General features: G+C 39.1%; 1 protein-coding gene across 4 annotated transcripts in view; it reads right to left on the bottom strand.

Moving 5' to 3' along the window:
• Positions 1-18,314, bottom strand: part of thada (THADA armadillo repeat containing) — a 355,281-nt gene that overhangs the window by 172,864 nt on the left and 164,103 nt on the right. For all 4 annotated transcript variants that reach the window (XM_072580668.1, XM_072580667.1, XM_072580670.1 and 1 more), the window contains one exon: positions 4,213-4,381. In XM_072580668.1, the coding sequence (XP_072436769.1) occupies positions 4,213-4,381 (169 nt within the window). The remainder of the gene's footprint in view (positions 1-4,212; positions 4,382-18,314) is intronic.

The raw sequence follows: 18,314 nt of genomic DNA, 5'->3' as shown, positions 1-18,314 counted from the left end.
GCCATTTTTGCTCTACTGTCTTCCCCGCTAGGATCTGCTTCCAGTCTATTTTCGTCAGTTCCTCTCTCATGCCCTCATAATTACCTTTATTTAACTGTAACACCATTACATCCCATTTTGCCTTCTCTCTTTCAAACTGCAGACTGAACTCTACCATATTATGATCGCTGCTTCCTAAGTGTTCCCTTACTTTAAGATTTTTTATAAAGTCTGGTTCATTACATAGCACTAGGTCCAGAATAGCCTGCTCCCTTGTGGGCTCCGGGATAAGCTGTTCCAAAAAGCCATCCTGTAAGCATTCCATGAATTCCCTTTCTTTGGATCCACTGGCAACATTATTTACCCAGTCCACCTGCATATTGAAGTCTCCCATGATCACCGTGACCTTGCCTTTCTGACATGCCCAATCTATTTCCTGGTACATGTTGCGCCCCTGGTCCTGACCACTGTTAGGAGGTCTGTACATAACTCCTGTTACGGTTTTTTTGCCTTTGTGGTTCCTCAATTCCACCCACACAGAGTCTACATCATCCGATGCTATGTCATTCAGTGCCATAGATTTAATTTTGTTCTTAACTAACAAGGCAACCCTGCACCACCTCCCCCTCTCCCCCCACCCCCACCCCCCCCCCACCCCAAGTTTAAATCCGCCTGCACACATGCTATCCTGCTGCTTATTTTTCCATTTAACTCCATACTCCCTGTCGCTTTCACTTTCCCTTCCCCCCCAACTCAGAAGTTTAAAGTCCTACTGACCACTCTATTTATCCTCTCCGCTAGAACATTGGTACCTGATGGGTTCAGGTGGAGACCGTCTGATTAAGTGCTACAGAACCTAACTGCAGCAGTTTCATTATGAAGTACATAGTTTTTTTTCCCACTTTTCAGGTTGCAAGTACAATTTTGAATGAGAATTTACTGACAGATTAAAATAACACGCAGCTGCAAGAATTACTTCAGTCATACCTCATCTTACACTTATCTCAGTATAACTCAACTTTATACTATTAAATGAAGCAGTTTGGTTATGAGACTGAATAAAGCCACATAATGTCATTAGTTATTCATTGCAGCAGCTTTACCACCAGTTAGAGGCACTCCAGTGTGATTTGCAGAATTCAATTTTGATGATGAAATAACTCCAGTTCTCAATAAGTAACCCTTTATTTACTCATGAACAATCCTGGACTTTAGCACTGCCTCAGAATCAGCTCAGAGTGGCAGTATCTCTGACACTCCCCATTTTATCTGTCAGCCATAGCTCCCTGATTGGGCCAGGTTAAGTGTGATGATGTCGAGCAGGCTGACGTAGGTTACAATCACTTCTTCCCTCCCCTTTGGAGTCCAAGGACACGGACCGGTCCTTCTTATTGGAGAAGCTCCTGGTGCATTTGTGCACTGGGTCGGGTAATGCACAATAGTTCACCTCTTGCGCCAGGAGCACCTCAGAAGAATTTCACTCTCTTCTACTGGTGGCAAAGGGTTGAGGCAGTTACATCCTGATTCCGAGGACTCATCAATGCTCAATGGAGAGGGTGAACCCACAAGTTCCTTTCGAATTCCGAGTGGTCAAGTTCCGAGTGGTCAAGCAAGTTTTACTCCCACATCATTTACAAATTTGTGAGTTGTTCAGAACCATGGCGCTTATTAAAACTTTATATATCATTGGTTCTGATCTCGCAACAACCACACCTCTTACCCATGCGGGGCCATTTCCACGATTCTTACACCAAACTTTGTTTGAAGCTGTTTTTTGTCCTTGTTGATAGTCTGTGCACTGCCCCACCAGACATAAACTCTCACCAACATCCAAGATCCCTGGATGTCCCTGGTGGAGTTCAGCCAGTATTTCACAGCATCCTTTGCTCAGGACAATTACCCTTGCTTCCCATAACAATATGCCATCCTCTACCACAAGCTGGTCTCTCAGGGTCCTATAAGGTTTCAATTTGAGTTGTGATGCCTCTTTGGTTTTCCCTATCACCACCAGTTGCTTTAGTTTAGAAAGGACTGGATCTTTCTACAACCAAAGTCTGACATTATCAGCTGTGACTGGAAGCATGTCCAAAAATTTAAATATCTTTACCAACTCTTCCACTGGAAGTTCCACTGATCGTGTATCTGCTAATGGGAGGTGGCTCAATTCATCCGCACTCATTACTCACGAGTGTCATAACTTGTAATTTTAAGCACTTAGCATTACAGCCCACCACTGAATGCGGTGCAAAGCTAACGTCAGCACTGCCCTGTCCTCTTTAAGCAGTCTAAAAAGGTATTGGCGGATCATCCTGACTCCAAATTTGACCGCCAATTCTTCTTTTGCTGTCTGAACGTATTCATGTTCTGCATTATCCAAAGTCCTAGTTGCACACAATGTTGGGCATATCTCTCCCTTAGGTCATCTATGAGCTAATAACACCTCGATGCCATATGGGGAGGCTTCGCATGTCAATACCATTTCTTAGGATCATAATTTCTCAACATCTTACATGATGATAGCCGATTCTTTACTGAAAGCTCGGGCTTGTCTTTGTGACCATTTCCAAGGCTGACCCTTTCTTTAGGTGTCAGATACAAAGGTGTCAGGATGGAGGCCAGGTTACATGAACTTCCAATAATAATTTACCAGCCCAAGAAACTTCCTAAGTTCCTGGACAGATGTGGGAGCCATGGCATGTTTGATCATCCTCATTTGTTCTTCCAAGATGTGTAATATGGTCTTGCCAACTTTGTAAAGCTTGGAACACACTCTTTTCCCTTCTTAGCATACACCCACCTTGGAAAAATGTCTTAGGATTTATACCCCAGTTCTCTACGTGTTCCTTAGTAGTTTTATTTTTTATTAGAATCTCATGTAGTAAATGGCAACCTGAGATACCCTTGTAAAATGCTTTCTATCAACTGCTGAAAAATTGAACAGGGCAATGATACCCCAAATGGAAGTCCTGTATATTCATACAAGCCCTTAGGACTATTATTTGTGACATACTTCTAGAAATCCTTATCTGTGGCGGCACAGTGGCTCAGTGGTTAGCAATGCAGTCTCATGGTGCCAGGGACCTGGGTTTGATTCCAAGCTTGGGCAATTGTGTGGAGTTTGCACATTCTACCCTTGTCTGCGTGGGTTTCCTCTGTGTGCTCCAGTTTCCTCCCACAATCCAAAGATTTGCAGGTCAGGTGAATTGGTGATGCTAAATTAACCATAATGTTAGGTGCATTGGTCAGTGGGAAATGGATCTGGGTGGGTTACTCTTCGGAGGATCGGTGTGGACTAATTGGGCCGAAGGGCCAATCTGTTTATATCTGTCAGCCAGGGCTTCCTGATTGGACAAGTTTCACAGCCCCAGTCAGGGAACTCTTATTCTATGAGGTTGAGCTGGCTAAACTCAATAGAGTCATGACAGATGAGACTACAATAATTTGTGAGTATTGCAAGGAATTTTCTTGGTGTCAGAAAAACAAACATTGAGATTCACAGGAAAGAACTCTGACTTACTTACATTCATTTTATAGAAATTTTAAATAGTGACAGCACAAAAACAGTCAACCCATTAAGCCCATGTCTGCTTTCTGCAAAAGTAATTCAGCTCGTACCACTCCCCTTGTACCTGGAAATATTTTCCCTTCAGGAGTAGTTAGCTATTTTCTGCTGAGAACAAAGATAGAATTTACTTCTATTACCCTTTACGTGGTGCTATTCAGATTGTAACCTTTTTGAAGTTTGTGAGTACTCAAAATATCTCTACTTTTTCATTTAGATGAATATTGCCAGGATTATGGATCAGAGTTCTGAATGTCTTACAGACATATTGCATTTTTGGATATGGTCATGCTTATTTTAAACAAAGGAAACAAGCCCAAGCCTGGCTGATAATATAACTAAGCATTATTGCTGACTGCTGAAAGACTGCTGTATAAACCCCTCCTGTGGATTATATTCCACACTGGGGACATGAATCAAAAGACAGGCTTGTGTTTTGTATATTCCAGAGGTTACACGTCACTTACAACCGTGGTCAATGGATTGATGTGCTAATGGGGCTAACGTGTTGTGTAGGTTACAGCTTGAGGACAGCCTTTAAATACCCCTGAATTGCAGTTAAAAACTAAAAGACAAACTACTTTTTTTTTTGTTATCAAAGCCCACTTAATCATTTAACCAACAAATGAAAGCCACTTTCAAACTCCTATGATTTAATGTGTAGACTCTACCTGCAGCAGTATCCCATGGATGTGGTTCTGTCGTATGCGCGGATCTGTGGCAGCAGGTAAGCTTTCCATCAAAGACATTGCCATAGGAAGTATTTGATCCATTGCAACAAAAGGAACTAATGCACGAGCTGCCATTTCACGAGATCGATACACAGGTGAGTGACCACACCTGCAGAAAATAAATTATATAGATTTGACTGAGAAATATGGACACTTATCCTCGTCTTACTTGAGTAGTAACAAATTACAAGTGTGTCTGGCATACTTGGGACAACTTTGGTACAAAATGCTGAAGACAAAATGCTGGTAAATTTGCCACAAGCCTTGACCACCATTAGATGTGTAGATTTTTTAAAATACTGATGTTTTTGAAATTTATTTCAATTTGCTTCCTGTAATTGAAGAAATCTGCCTACCTTGTGATAAATTTACATAATTTCTTCAATGTTGATTCAATTTGCAGCAATGCAGAAGAGATTCTTAACAATGTAGATATATCATTACAAAGGTAAGCATATGGATTTGATTTTGTATTCACTAAGACTTTCCTTGTGCAACAACACTCCTAAGATTTCAAAAACAGAAAATAAACACATACATAACTCAGCTACTTCTGTTACATGTTTTAATTTAGGAATTCAGAGAATTAAATGGTTTCTACCTATAAATTGTCCACTGGAACCTATATTAGATGATCCATATGATACCAGTTTGGTAAACTCTGAACTCACATCTTACATATTTTTTAAGACCTGTGTACCATCACAATCCATTTCCTGATCTCATAATAGATACAAAGGAAGGTATCCACCATCCGGTGTTTGATTTGTTCCTATTTGTCTCCCATTGTAAAATAGACTCCCTGATAATTTCCATTTTATTGGTGTATAATGATTTACAACTATTAAAACTTTTCTACTCTAATGAGCTGTTGCAATCAACTCCACATGCAGTCTTTTCCAGTCCATCAATCTAATCAAATATGCACTATTAGGACATGGGATTTTTTTTCTTTTAATATAATGGATAAAGGTGACATCAATACTTTAAAACTTTTTTTTCAAAAGTGTCTGCATAGTCTTTCAATGAAGAGGAATTACATATAAATATGACCTTTGAACTAGTTAATATTTTGTTCTCTTGATGATGCATCCTATTGTAGACTTGTTTTGAATTTTTTTAAAATTCTATATACAGAAATCATTACCTTTTTGTTCCTTCCAGGAGTGAAAAGATGACTCATCATATTACCAGCAACTAAGTAGTTCTTTCCCTTTTATTACTTCTAGTCATCCCTTCTTCACAAAGTCAACTGGCTTTTAAGATCAAAGTATGGCATAATTAAGCTTTTTGAATTATTGACCTTCCCAGGATCTCTCTAACAATTTCACAATTACTAAAATTTTATATAATGGTTACAACCATGGAGATTATGCTAGTAAACATTGATCAGCAGTAACTCAGTTTCAATTTAAGTTAATTTGAAACTAGCAGCAACACAGGACCAGTTTTATTTTCCAATGCAAGTCTTTAGGAAAATTTCAAGCAAGTGCTCTATTTCCTATGACTCACCCATTACTTTAGAAAATAGAAAATCATAGCTATTTAAGTGTGCTCAAAACACAAGTTTTTACAAAAACCTAGAGCTGAAGTTAAATGTACAAATGGAAATGTAAAGCCACAAGAAAATCTTTAATTCATTCTAGTATTAAAATGAAAATAAACAATTGATTTTGTCGATAGAATAAGCTAAATTAAAGTGGGGCATATATATGTATATTGTGTTTTGGATGCATTACAGATATTTCTGCACCCAATGAAAGTGATACAATATGATACAAGGCAGAACAACTACGAAACATTTGTTCGACAGTCCACCCAATATATTTGCATTCTTAAGACTCATTAGCTTGGAAACTTGGCTAGAGAACTGAAGCTTTAAATTTGATAATCAGCTAGAGCTCAGGCATGGTCATCATTTTCTTTGTTTGAGCTCTTAGCCAGACTCTTAAATAAACCACTCTTGAAAGCTCATCCATTTTAGCTGAGGGAGGTGGCAGCAAGGTGTGAGGGATAGAGAGAAGGGGAAAATGAATCACTTATTGCACAGGAACATACCATTCAGTAAGTACAGTACATGCCTTAAGCTATACATAACTTTACAGTTACATTCACATAGGTTTGGCAAACAAAATGTGCAAAGAATTGATTTAACTTAAAATTAACAAAAATAAAAGTTTTAGCATGGAGTCAACATTCTTTTACTGTACAAGTATATACACTTTCAAGGGAATTTTAACAAGAGCTCCAATTTATTCAACAATTCATTACTTTGTTTCATAACATTTTGAATGATCCATTTACTTCTTTTCAGGACATACACATTAACCCTTCGATACCGACAATTCTTTTCAATCAATTAGACAAGGCAATGTGGAAAGAACAACAAGCGTAGGAGGCAACAATAATTTGAATTAATTGATGTAATAAAATGTTCCAAAGTGCATAATAAAGTGGGGGAAGAAATTAATAATCAAAATACTTAAAGTGAAGAGATACCAAGTAGTGGAAGCAATGTTCACAGATGTAACTGAACAGGATAAAAGGTTAGGTTTTGATGATAAAAACTGCAAAAGCTGGAGATGTTCAGTAGGTCTAGCAGCATCTTCGAAGACAGGAACAGAATTAGCATTTCATATTGATGATTTTTCTTCAAACTGAACATCAACTCTGTTCCTTTATACCTGCTGAGTATTTCTAGCATTCATTATTTTTTGTTTCAGATTTCCAGAATCCACAGTATTTTAATTTTAAAAAAGATTAATGGACAACTAGCAGGAATCGAAAATTGTAAAATACAGTATTAATGATATAATGAAGAACGAAAGATGAGAAAGAAAATAAATGTTCTCATACTAACAACAGCAACATCTATTTGCTTAAATAAAACAAATATATTGGAGATTGCATCTGTTATATGTTTCCTAAATTACCAATCATGAGGTTTTATGGAAATGGACGATATCATTAATGCAATATAGAATAAACTTTATTGTCTAGCCCACAACACTATACATGATTTGGGAAATAAATGCCCAGTCATAAAAATTATTCCATTCCCCAGCATGATCACCTCCATTAGCACAGACGTTCACATAAAAAGACAACTAAAGATGACAATAAAGCAACTTTGACAGTTTTTCAGCAGAAAAATTGAAGTGATCTAAATTATATTTTGTCAATTACCATCCAGTCTGACCTGAGTCAATATTTGTACAAAAAAATGCAGATTTTATTAAGTTTGCCAGTACTAATTTACAGGACTGACCTATATTTTGCTGGATGAACAGCATGTGATGTCATTCACAAACATTAAATTGTAAATTACAACTTCTATATTTTAGATAGCACTTTTACCCAAATGTTGTTACATTTTTGTTCACTGATGACTTCTGTAACATTCAGCATTAAAATAAAAACCACTGTGTTTAGGAATAGCTAGAAATGCACCTTGACCTTTACTTGTGTAGCTTCCTAAAGCTTCCATCACAAATAATGGAAAATGGGAATACAGCCAAATGTTCTTGATCCAAAACACTCTGCAGGAGAGCACTTTCCAAAATGCTCAAGTCATTACTTTTTTACGTAATACAAGGCATATTAGTGAGAGTTACATATACATGTCTCATTGTAGTTTTACTGAACATTAGATGAATGACAAATATCCACAATTTTTAGTATTTCATTGTCAATTGTTAATAATTGAGTCACTACACTGTAAGAAGGGTGTGATATCACTTGAAGAGATCCAGAAGAGACTGACCAGGATGTTCCCTGGGATAGAGCAGTTTAGCTGTGAATAAAGGCTGGATTAGCTGGGGATTTTTTCTTTAGAGCACAAAAAGGCTGAAAGGGGACCTGACTAAGCTGTATAAAATTATGATGGCCATGGTCAGACTGGATAGAAGGTAGTTGTCCCCTTTAGTTGAAGGGCCAATAATAAGTAGGTATAATTTTTAAGGTGAAAGGCAAGAGGTTTAGATTGGATTTCAGGGAAAACAAAAATTCACCCAGAGGATGGTAGGAATCTGGAATGCACCACCTGAGAACCTTTACAGAGTAAGAGTACAACTCTGTAGAAGGAAGGTTTTCTCACCTTGGTTTCAATTCTGTTACATCGATCTTGTGTCTCTGGCCTTCTGTTCCATAAGTTGCATTATTTTGACTTTTTTACCATCTTGTTCCATAATCTGTATTATTCCAACAAGGTAGCAGTCTAGTGTATCTGTCAAATATCAGCTCTAAAGCTTCAATGTGTTTCCTACGGTACAAGGGTCAGCATTTGGACCTCAGCTCCTCACAACAGATATTAATAATATAGATGAGAGAGCTGTATGTAAAATCTCCAATTCTGCAGATGACACAGAGCTGGGTGATGGGTGAATCATGCAGAGATGCTTCAGTGTTATTTGGACAAGTTGAGTGAGTATCCAAATGCATAGCAGATGAAGTATAATGTGACTTAATGGGAAGTCATTCATTTTGGTAGCAAAAGCAGGAAGGGAGATTATTATCTAAAGGGCAATAGATTGAGAAAGGAGAAGATGCAATGAGACCTGGGTGTCCTTGTGCATGAATCAATGAAATTAGCCGGACAAATGCAGCAATGGTGAAGGCAGCATTTCATATGTTGACTTTCATAACGAGAGGATTTGAATACAGGAGCAGTGATGTCTTAGTGGGATCACACCTGGAGTACTATATGCAGTTGTAGTCTTCTTTTCTGGGGAAGGACGTCCTGACTTTAGAGGGAGTACAACAAAGGTTTACCAGACTGATTCCTGGGATGAAGAGAGACTAGATCGATTTGGCCTAGCAGGGTATCGCAAAGGAAACTATAAAATCCTATAAGACTAGACAGGTAAATATAGGAAAGATATTCCTGATAACCGGGGAGTTTAGAACAAGGGGTCATAGTTTAAAGATACAGGATAAGTCATTTAGGACTGAAATGAAGAGCAATTTCTTCATCCAGTGTGGTGAACCTGTGGAATCTTACCATAGACAGTGATTCAGGCCAAAACATTGAATGGTTTTGAGAAGGAATTAGACAGTTCTTAGGGCTCAAGAGATCAAATCTATGGTGCAAAAGTCAGAACAGGGTATGGAGGAGGATGATCAGCCATGATTATATTAAATGACTGGCTCAAAAGGGCCAAATAATCTCCTACTCCTCCTATTTTCTATAATACTCTGACTGATATTCACTGTCGTTTATTATGTTCTGGGTGGGTTGCTCTTCGGAGGGTTGGTGTGGACTTGTTGGGCTGAAGGGCCTGTTTCCACACAGTCAGTAATCTAATCTAAAAAAAAATGTTTTTCATGCAATTGCACTTTGAATCAAAGTTGCCCTACTTCAGTGTATAATGCCACTAACCCTTTGAATTATCATCAATTACTCTTTCAAACAGAATTGTGACATTTAGTACCTCTAATTCAAATAACAAATCTCCAATTTGGAAGTCAAAATATTGTCTCAAAATTATCAGAGAATGTCACCAATTAATAATACTTTGGAAACAACTATTCTTTAATTACAGAAAGTAATAATTGACCAAAATAATTACATTAGCTAAAGTTTGAAAAATATCAACATTCATTATGGGATGAATAACATGCAGGATTTCGTTTAAATAAACAATAAAAACTACTTTTAGTTACAAGATTTCCCTATGATTAGATTAGATTCCCTATAGAAACAGGCCCTTCTGCCCAGCACATCTACACCGACCCTTCCAACAGTAACCCACCCAGACCCATTCCCTTAGCCAAGATTTACCCCAACTAATGCACCTAACACTATGGGCAATTTAGCATGCCGATTCACCTGATCTGCACATCTTTGGATTGTGGGAGGAAACCGGAGCACCCAGAGGAAACCCATGCAGACACAGGGAGAACGTGCAAACTCCACACAGACAGTCACCTGAGGCAGGAATCAAACCCAGGTCCCTGGCACTGTGAGGCAACAGTGCTAACCACTGAGCCATCGTGCCGCCTGAAACACAAGTGTCTGCCTAACAATCACTCTTCGTGCAATTAATTCAGTTGGAGACATTTCAAAGTGAAATGCATTTCATGTTTTACAATGAAGAATATGACAAAAGTTTAAAGTTTTACATTCAGTGGCAATAGAAGAGTACTCACCACTTACTGTACTTACACAAAATATGTACTACAGACTTTCAGGTGAGTTATAGGAGTTTGATATCGCGCAACACCCCCTGGAGGGTATCTGCGACTTGTTTTAACAGGTCAAGTAATTATGCACCTCTTCAGTCATTTAATATTCAATCACATAAATGAACAAAAAAAAAAGGATCTTAGAGATAAAACTGACAAAGAAAAAAAGTCATTTAAAATCGTCATCCACAATAATTAAAATCTGGAGCAATGAGACACCACACTTGTAAAAGAAACTTGTCAGTGTTTCGCTCTCCAGTAAGATCAATCAAGTATTGTTTTTCTCTCCAATTCTGGATTCAGCTGGAGCATGTAAAATAAAAAAGCTCTACAATTTATATGATTTTTAATATATTTTAATTTCAAAATTTTCATAACTCTATTTGTATACATAATAAAGGTAAATACTATACCATTATCTGCAATCACTATGTGTGATCATACAAAATAGCTCAGAATTACTGAAACAAAGAGAAAAAGAATCATGATAAAATGTAACAGCAAAACAAGGGAGAAAAGAGTGTTAACTAAGGAAGTAACTACATGTATAGTTACAAACATATGAATAGGAGTAGATCATTAAACTCATCAAGTCTGGTCTGCAATTTAATTAGATCATGGCTGATCATGTAGCTCAATACCTCATTACTGTACTATCCACACCTCTCGTCATCATTATTATCCAAAAATCTGTTGATTTCTGTTTTGAACATGCTCTACTACTGAGTTTCCACAGTCTTCTGGGGTAGAGAATTCCCACTCTTGAGTGAATAATTCTTCTGTATCTTTGTCTTAAATGGCCTAGCTCTTATTGAGATTTTCCCTTTTTAGGACCAAGTGTAAGAGGGGACATGTGAAGTGCAGACTAATTTGCCACCAAGAAAACTTGACCAATCACATGCCAATCAACATAACAGCTGAATGGATCTTGTATCTTGATTTAGCAGAAGCCTAAACAGTGGCATCCCAGCTGCTCAGAAGCTGGCAGTTTTTGAGTCCTAAAGATTATGGGTCTCTGCCTATCCCTCACTAGATCCAAAGGCAAGACTAAACCCCAGGAAGTAGAGTGCTGGGAAAGATGGTTTCTCAGGAGAATACAGCAATAGCCAAGTCTGTGGCATCATAAGTGCCTCAGCTGCACTGGGGAAGGAGGGAGTGATCTTAGGAGGGACAATTAGACATTACAATAGTGCAGACTGGACCAATATTGCCTCCCTGGTGCCTTGGTCAATGATGTCACTGAGTACCTGCAGGAATTCTGAAAGGACAGGAGGGACAGCCAGAGACTGGTATAAAATTTGTCAGTAAAGAGGATAAGATCCTGTAAGCAGAAAATAGGAAACTGGGGAAAACCTAAAAATCAGGGCCTCAAGGTAAAAATCTCCTTGGGAACATTTAGGAGGCAGTGATCATAATATGATTGAATGTACTCTGCAAATTGAGAGGGAGAAGATAGAATCAGAAATAACGGCGACACGGTGGCTCAGTGGTTAGCACTGCTGCCTCACAATGCCAGGAACCCGGGTTCGATTCTCGCTGTATGTGTGGAGCTTGCACATTCTCTCCGCGACTGTGTGGGTTTCCTCTTGGTGTTCCAGCTTCCTCCCACAATCCAAAGATGTGCTGGTCAGATGAATTGGTCATGCTAAATTGCCCAAAGTGTTAGGCGCATTAGTCAGAGGTAAACATAGAGTAGGGGATTGGGTCTGGGTGAGTTGCTCTTTGGAGGGTCGGTGTGGACTTGTTGGGCCAAAGGGCCTGTTTCCATACTGTGAGGAACCTAATCTAACGGTATTACAGCTGAATAAAGGCTGTAGGAGGCATGAGGGAGGAGATGGGCAGAACTGATTGGGAGAGGAGCCTAGCTGAAGCCTAGCTTCAGAAAGACTGTGGAACAGCAATGGCAGGAGTTTCTGGGAGTAATTCAGGAGAAACAGCAAAAATTCATCACTTGAGGAAAAAAAAAACAAGGTACAGGGAGGATGAGGTGACCACTGCTGACTAGGGAAGTCAGGGACAGCACAAAAGCCAAAGAGAAAGCATACAATGTAGCGAAGGGAAACCAGAGGATTGGGAAGCTTACAAAGGCCAGATGGCAACAAGAAAAGAAATAAGGAATGAGAAGATTAAATATGAAGGTAAGCTAGCCAGTAATATAAAGGAAGACTCTAAGAGTTTCTTTAGATATGTAAGAAACAAATGTGGACATTGGACCACTGGAAAATAAAGCTGCAAAGTGAGTAGTGAGGAACAAGGAAATGGCTGAGGAACTGAGTAATTACTCCATATCAGTCTTCAAAGTGGAAGGCATGAGTAATAGTTTAAAAATTCAAGAGAGTCAGGGGGCAGAGTTGCGTATGGTGTCCATCACCAAGGAGAAGGTGCTAGAAAAACTGAATGTCCTGAAAATGGATAAATATTCTGGATCAGATGGACTACACCCCAGAGTCCTAAAGAAGATAGCTGAAAAGGTGGAGGAGGCATTAGTGGTGATCTTTCAGGAATTGCTACAGTCAGGGAGAATCCCAAAGGACTGGAAAATTACTTATGTGACACCCCTATTTGGAAAGGGAGTAAGGCAAAAGGCAGAAATTTATAGGTCAATTAACCTAACTTAATTGTGGGTAAGATTTTGGAGTCCATTGTGAAGGATGAGATTTGTGACTATTTGGAAGTTTATGATAGAGTAAAGTCTGCACAGTTTCCTCAAGGGAAGGCCATGCCTGACAAGTCTGCTCGAATAATTTGAGGAAGTAACAAACAGATTAGATTAAGGAGAGCCAATGGATGTTATCTACTCGAACTTCAAGAAGGCATTTGACATGGTGCTGCACAGGGGCCTGCTGAGTAAGATAATGGCCCATGGTGTCAGAGACAAGGTGTAAGCTTGGAAAGAAGATTGGTTGTCTGGCAGAAAGCAGAGAGTGAATGACTAGTGGTGTTCCACAAGGGTCAGTGTTGGGACCACAACTTTTCACTTTATACATTAATGATCCAGATGAAGGAACGGAGGGCATTCTGGCTAAGTTTGCAGATGATACAAAAACAGATAGAGGGACAGGCAGTATTGAGAAGGTGCGGAGCTGCAGAAGGATTTAGACAGGTCAGAAGAGTGGGCAAATAAGTATCAGATGGAGTAAAATGCTGCAAAATGTGAGGTCAGGCACTTTGGTAGCAAGAATCGAGGTATGGGCTATTTTCTAAATCAGGAGAAAATTCAGAAGTCTAAAATGCAAAGAGACTTGGGAGTTTTAGTACAGGATTCTCTCAAGATAAACTTGCAGTTTGAGTCAGTAGTTAGGAAGGCAAATGCAATGGTAGCTTTTATTTTGAAATGACTTGAATATAAAAGCAGGGATAGACTTCTGAGGCTCTAAAAAGGCTGTGGCCAAACCATATTTGGAGTACTGGACGCAGGTTTAGGCCCCATATCTCAGGATGGATGTACTGGTCCTGGAGCAGGTTCATGAGAATGGTCCCAGGAATGAAAAGCTTAATATATGAGGAACATTTGAGGACTCTGGGTTCATACTCAATGGAGTTTAGAAGGATGGGGGTGGGGGGGGGCGGGGGGGGGGGGAAATCTAATTGAAACTTACAAAATCTTGAATGGCCTGGACGGAGTAGATGTTGGAAAGATGTTTCCATTGGTAGGAGAGACGAGGACCCGAGGCCACAGCCTTAGAGTAAAGGGAAGATCCTTTAGAACGGAGATAAGGAGAAACTTCTTCAGCCAGAGAGTGGTGAATCAATGGAATTCACACTCTCAGAAAGCTGTGGATGCCAGGTCATTGACTATATTGAAGATAGATAGACAGGTTTTTGATTGTCAAGGGGATCAAGGGTTACAGGGAGAAGATGGGAGAATGGGGTTGAGAAACTAATCAGCCATAATTAAATGGCGGAGCAGACTTGGTGGGCTGAATGGTCTAACTTCTGCTCCTATGTCTTATAGTCTTATGATCAGCCCTACACTGATGAGATCAGGTACAGGAGAAAAGACTGGATGAACGCTTGACTAAGAGACTGTGCAGGAGGGAGAAATTTTGATTCTTGAGGCACTGACCAATTCTGAGGGAAATAAAACCTCCACAAGCTGGATAAATTATATCTCAACAGAATGGAGGTCAGCTGGTGGTGGGGCATGACTCAAAATGTTAAATGAATACTTTGCATCTCCTTTTCCCAAAGAGGAAGTTGCTACCAGGCAACAGTGATTAAGGAGAACTCAGTCACTGGAAAGATTCAAAATTGATAGGGTGGAAGTGTTGGATAGAGCTTTGGTATTTGAAATTAACAAGGCATCAGAGGAAGTAGAAATTTCCAGGATGCTGACCACAATTGTTCAGTCTTCCTTAGATGTGTGGGAGATGTCAGAAAACTGGAAAATTGCAAACATTACAGCCTTGATTAAGAAAGGTTTCAAGGATAAGCCCAGCAATTGTGGGTGGCACGGTGGCACAGTGGTTAGCACTGCTGCCTCACAGCACCAGAGACCCGGGTTCAGTTCCCGCCTCAGGCGACTGACTGCGTGGAGTTTGCGCATGACTGTGTGGAGTTTGCGCATTCTCCCAGTGTCTGCATGGGTTTCCTCTGGGTGCTCCGGTTTCCTCCCACAGTCCAAAGATGTGCAGCTAAGGTGAATTGGCCATGCTAAATTGCCCGTAGCCTTAGGTAAGGGGTTAATGTAGGGGTATGGGTGGGTTACGCTTCATCGGGGCAGTGTGGACTTGTTGGGCCGAAGGGCCTGTTTCCACACTGTAAGTAATCTAATCTAATCAATTACATCAGTGGTGGGAAGTTTCTTGAGACATGTTTTTGGGTTAGAATTGTTGGTTACATTGGAAAAAAGCAGGTAGATGTATGGCTAGGTACATTGTAGCTGGTATGAAGTTAAATATAGTGGGCATCCAAGAGACTTGGGTGTTCAGTTGCGTAAATCTTTTAATTATCATGAGCAAGCGCAGAAAATAATCAAGAAAACAAATGGATTGCTGGTGTTCATAAGTGGAGGACTGGAGTAGAAGGATGCAGAAGTTATGCTACAATTATACAAAATGTTGGAGGACCACACTTGGTCTGAAAGCAGAACTGGGCACCACACCTCCAAACCTTGGAGGGAACACAACGTAGGTTAATAAGATTGATACCTGGACTTCAGGGGTTAAGTTATGAGGAGAGAGTGTCCAAATTAGGCCTTCTTTTTTTACAATCTAAAAAGGTTAAGGGATGAATTGATTGACGTCTTCAATATATTAGCAGGAAACTTCAGGGTAAATAAAAGTAAATTATTTCCACCGGTTGGGAGTTCTACAACTAGGGTTATTGTCAGACAATTAAGGCCAAACTGTTCAGGATAGACGTTAGGAAGCATTTCTACACACAAATGGTGGTAGACGTTTGGAACTCTCTTCCACAAACAGCAGTGGATGCTGGATTAGTTATTAATTTGAAATTTAATTCAGACCAATTTTTGTTAAGCAATGGTATTAAGAGATATGGGCCAAAAGCAGGGATGTGGAGTTAGGTCACATATCACTTCAAATATGTTAATTTGTGATTAATAAAGGTCCAATTGTAGTGCAGTGACAGGCTTATATTAAGAGTTTGTAACAAAGAGTTTTGTACATAGACTATGGACAAACTTGATATTTATGTTCTCAACTAATAACTTTCCCTCAACATTTTACGTAACTCAAACTGAAACCATTACTCTGCAGAAGGCAGAATGGACTAAATTTACTTCTCACTAAACCATTTCAAAAAAGTGATGCAAAGACCATTCTGCACTCAGATAGCTCATTGGCCTTCACGGGAAGCAAAAATGCAATCAAGCTGAGACGGGATTTAAAACTCCAGCAAACTAATAGCACTGCATTTTGCCTCAAGTTTTAAATTAGAGAACCTAAAGCCTGGTACATACTTGTGTCCTTACTTCTTCACTTTTCATTCCCAAATATATAGAGATCACAGTAAATTAAAACTGTTCTACATAAAGGACTATACAACATTCATCTCAGAAGTGTACTATTCTCACACCATTTTGAAAAATAATAGATTATAAAAGGGGATTATTAGGCCAACACCAACATATTTATCTCAAAGCATATAATTTCCAGAAATCTGTTGTGGAAACATATCAGGAACTAATATTTATTGGGTGCATACCGAAATTAGTAGCGGCCTGACACGATAACTTTGAAGTGTTTTACCTTTCTCAGAAAAATCAATGGTGTTATAGGTTATCTATAGTTAATAATCCTTGTAACTTCTTCTCACAGATTTCATACACAATAAGTAATGCAATCTGAGATCATTACTATAAACTTTTCTAATCATAAGTTGAATCACTTGTGCAAAGTGTTGAGTGACACAGAAGTTTAGAATGCTGGATGTCCTGTTGAGTGATGTTAAAAGGTTGTTACTTAGCCTGGGGCACAAAAATGAAAACCAGTTATTATGGTTATTGAAAGCAGGTGAAAAAACAAATGGTTTACTCAGTGGATTCCAACATATAGTGTGGGGGAGCTGGATGAACACCAGAGTCATTCAGATGAGAATGGATAGATATATGAATTTTTCCCATTCTGCCAATATCAATGTAAGTAAGAAGATTACTTTTTTGAAAAGGCAATCAATCAATAAATAATAATAAATGCAATTTGCCTTACTAAAAAAAACATGAGCTGAACTAAGGATTTTTCTTGTTTGGATCTCTCCCAGAGTACCAGGTGGCTGGGTTAGCACATTTAACCATCACCTCATTAGTTTTGAAGCATGACAGTAATGATACTGGCATTTTGTATTTTGCAATTGTGCTTCCTGATAAAATTTCACTTAAAATCATTCAATTTACCAACCTCATCAGGCCATTTAACAAAAACAACAGAGGATACATGGATTAGTGTTCAAATTCCAGTAGAAATATATTAAGAATCCTGAATGCTCTAGGCAGTTCCACGAATGTCATACATTACCACAGAATAATTTAGTTTGGAGTATCTAAAGAAATTAGAGCAATTATTACATGATAACAGTGTTATCAATAAAAACAGTATGGCTATGGTAATGCTGAGCTGTGCTGGAGATTGGAGTGGTTCAGGAGAATCAGTGAAGAGAAGAAAATATTGGCATATTAAAACTTAATTTATCGCTTCAAAATACAACATTTCTTGTTAATGCCAAGAGAATAAAAACATTTTTAATAAAAATGCATTCAAATATTTCAAACTGGAAGGACAGCTTTAAGCAGGTCACGGCTGTTTTCTAAAAGCTCTTATTCTTAAAAAAAAAGGTCAATTTTAGAATTTCTCGCCATGGATTTTTTTTGCAGTTCTGAAGTGGTGCACATCAGCAACCTAGTTAGCCTAAGGCGGACAAAATACATTTGCTCAAAAAGTGAGCTAATGAGCAGAAGACAGAAACAAATTTAGTTACAGTGGAAAAGGATATGGAAAATATAGACTGTAGGGAAATAGATGGTGACTTCTTGCAAAATGTCCATATTACAGAAGAGGAAGTGCTGGATGTCTTGATACGCATAAAAGTGGATAAATCCCAGGACCTGATCAGGTGTACCCTAGAACTCTGTGGGAAGCTAGAGAAGTGATTGCTGAGCCTCTTGCTGGGATATTTGTATCATCAATAGTCACAGGTGAGGTGCTGGAAGACTGGAGGTTGGCTAACGTGGTGCCACTGTTTAAGAAGGGTGGTAAGGACAAGCCAGGGAACTAAAGGCCAGTGAGCCTGACGTCTGTGGTGGGCAAGTTGTTGGAGGGACTCCTGAGGGACAGGACGTACATGTATTTGGAAAGGCAAGGACTGATTAGGGATAGTCAACATGGCTTGTGCGTGGGAAA

Source organism: Chiloscyllium punctatum, chromosome 11 (genome assembly GCF_047496795.1).
Source record: "Chiloscyllium punctatum isolate Juve2018m chromosome 11, sChiPun1.3, whole genome shotgun sequence".
Lineage (NCBI taxonomy): Eukaryota > Metazoa > Chordata > Chondrichthyes > Orectolobiformes > Hemiscylliidae > Chiloscyllium > Chiloscyllium punctatum.
This window is presented reverse-complemented; position numbering and strand designations above follow the sequence as displayed.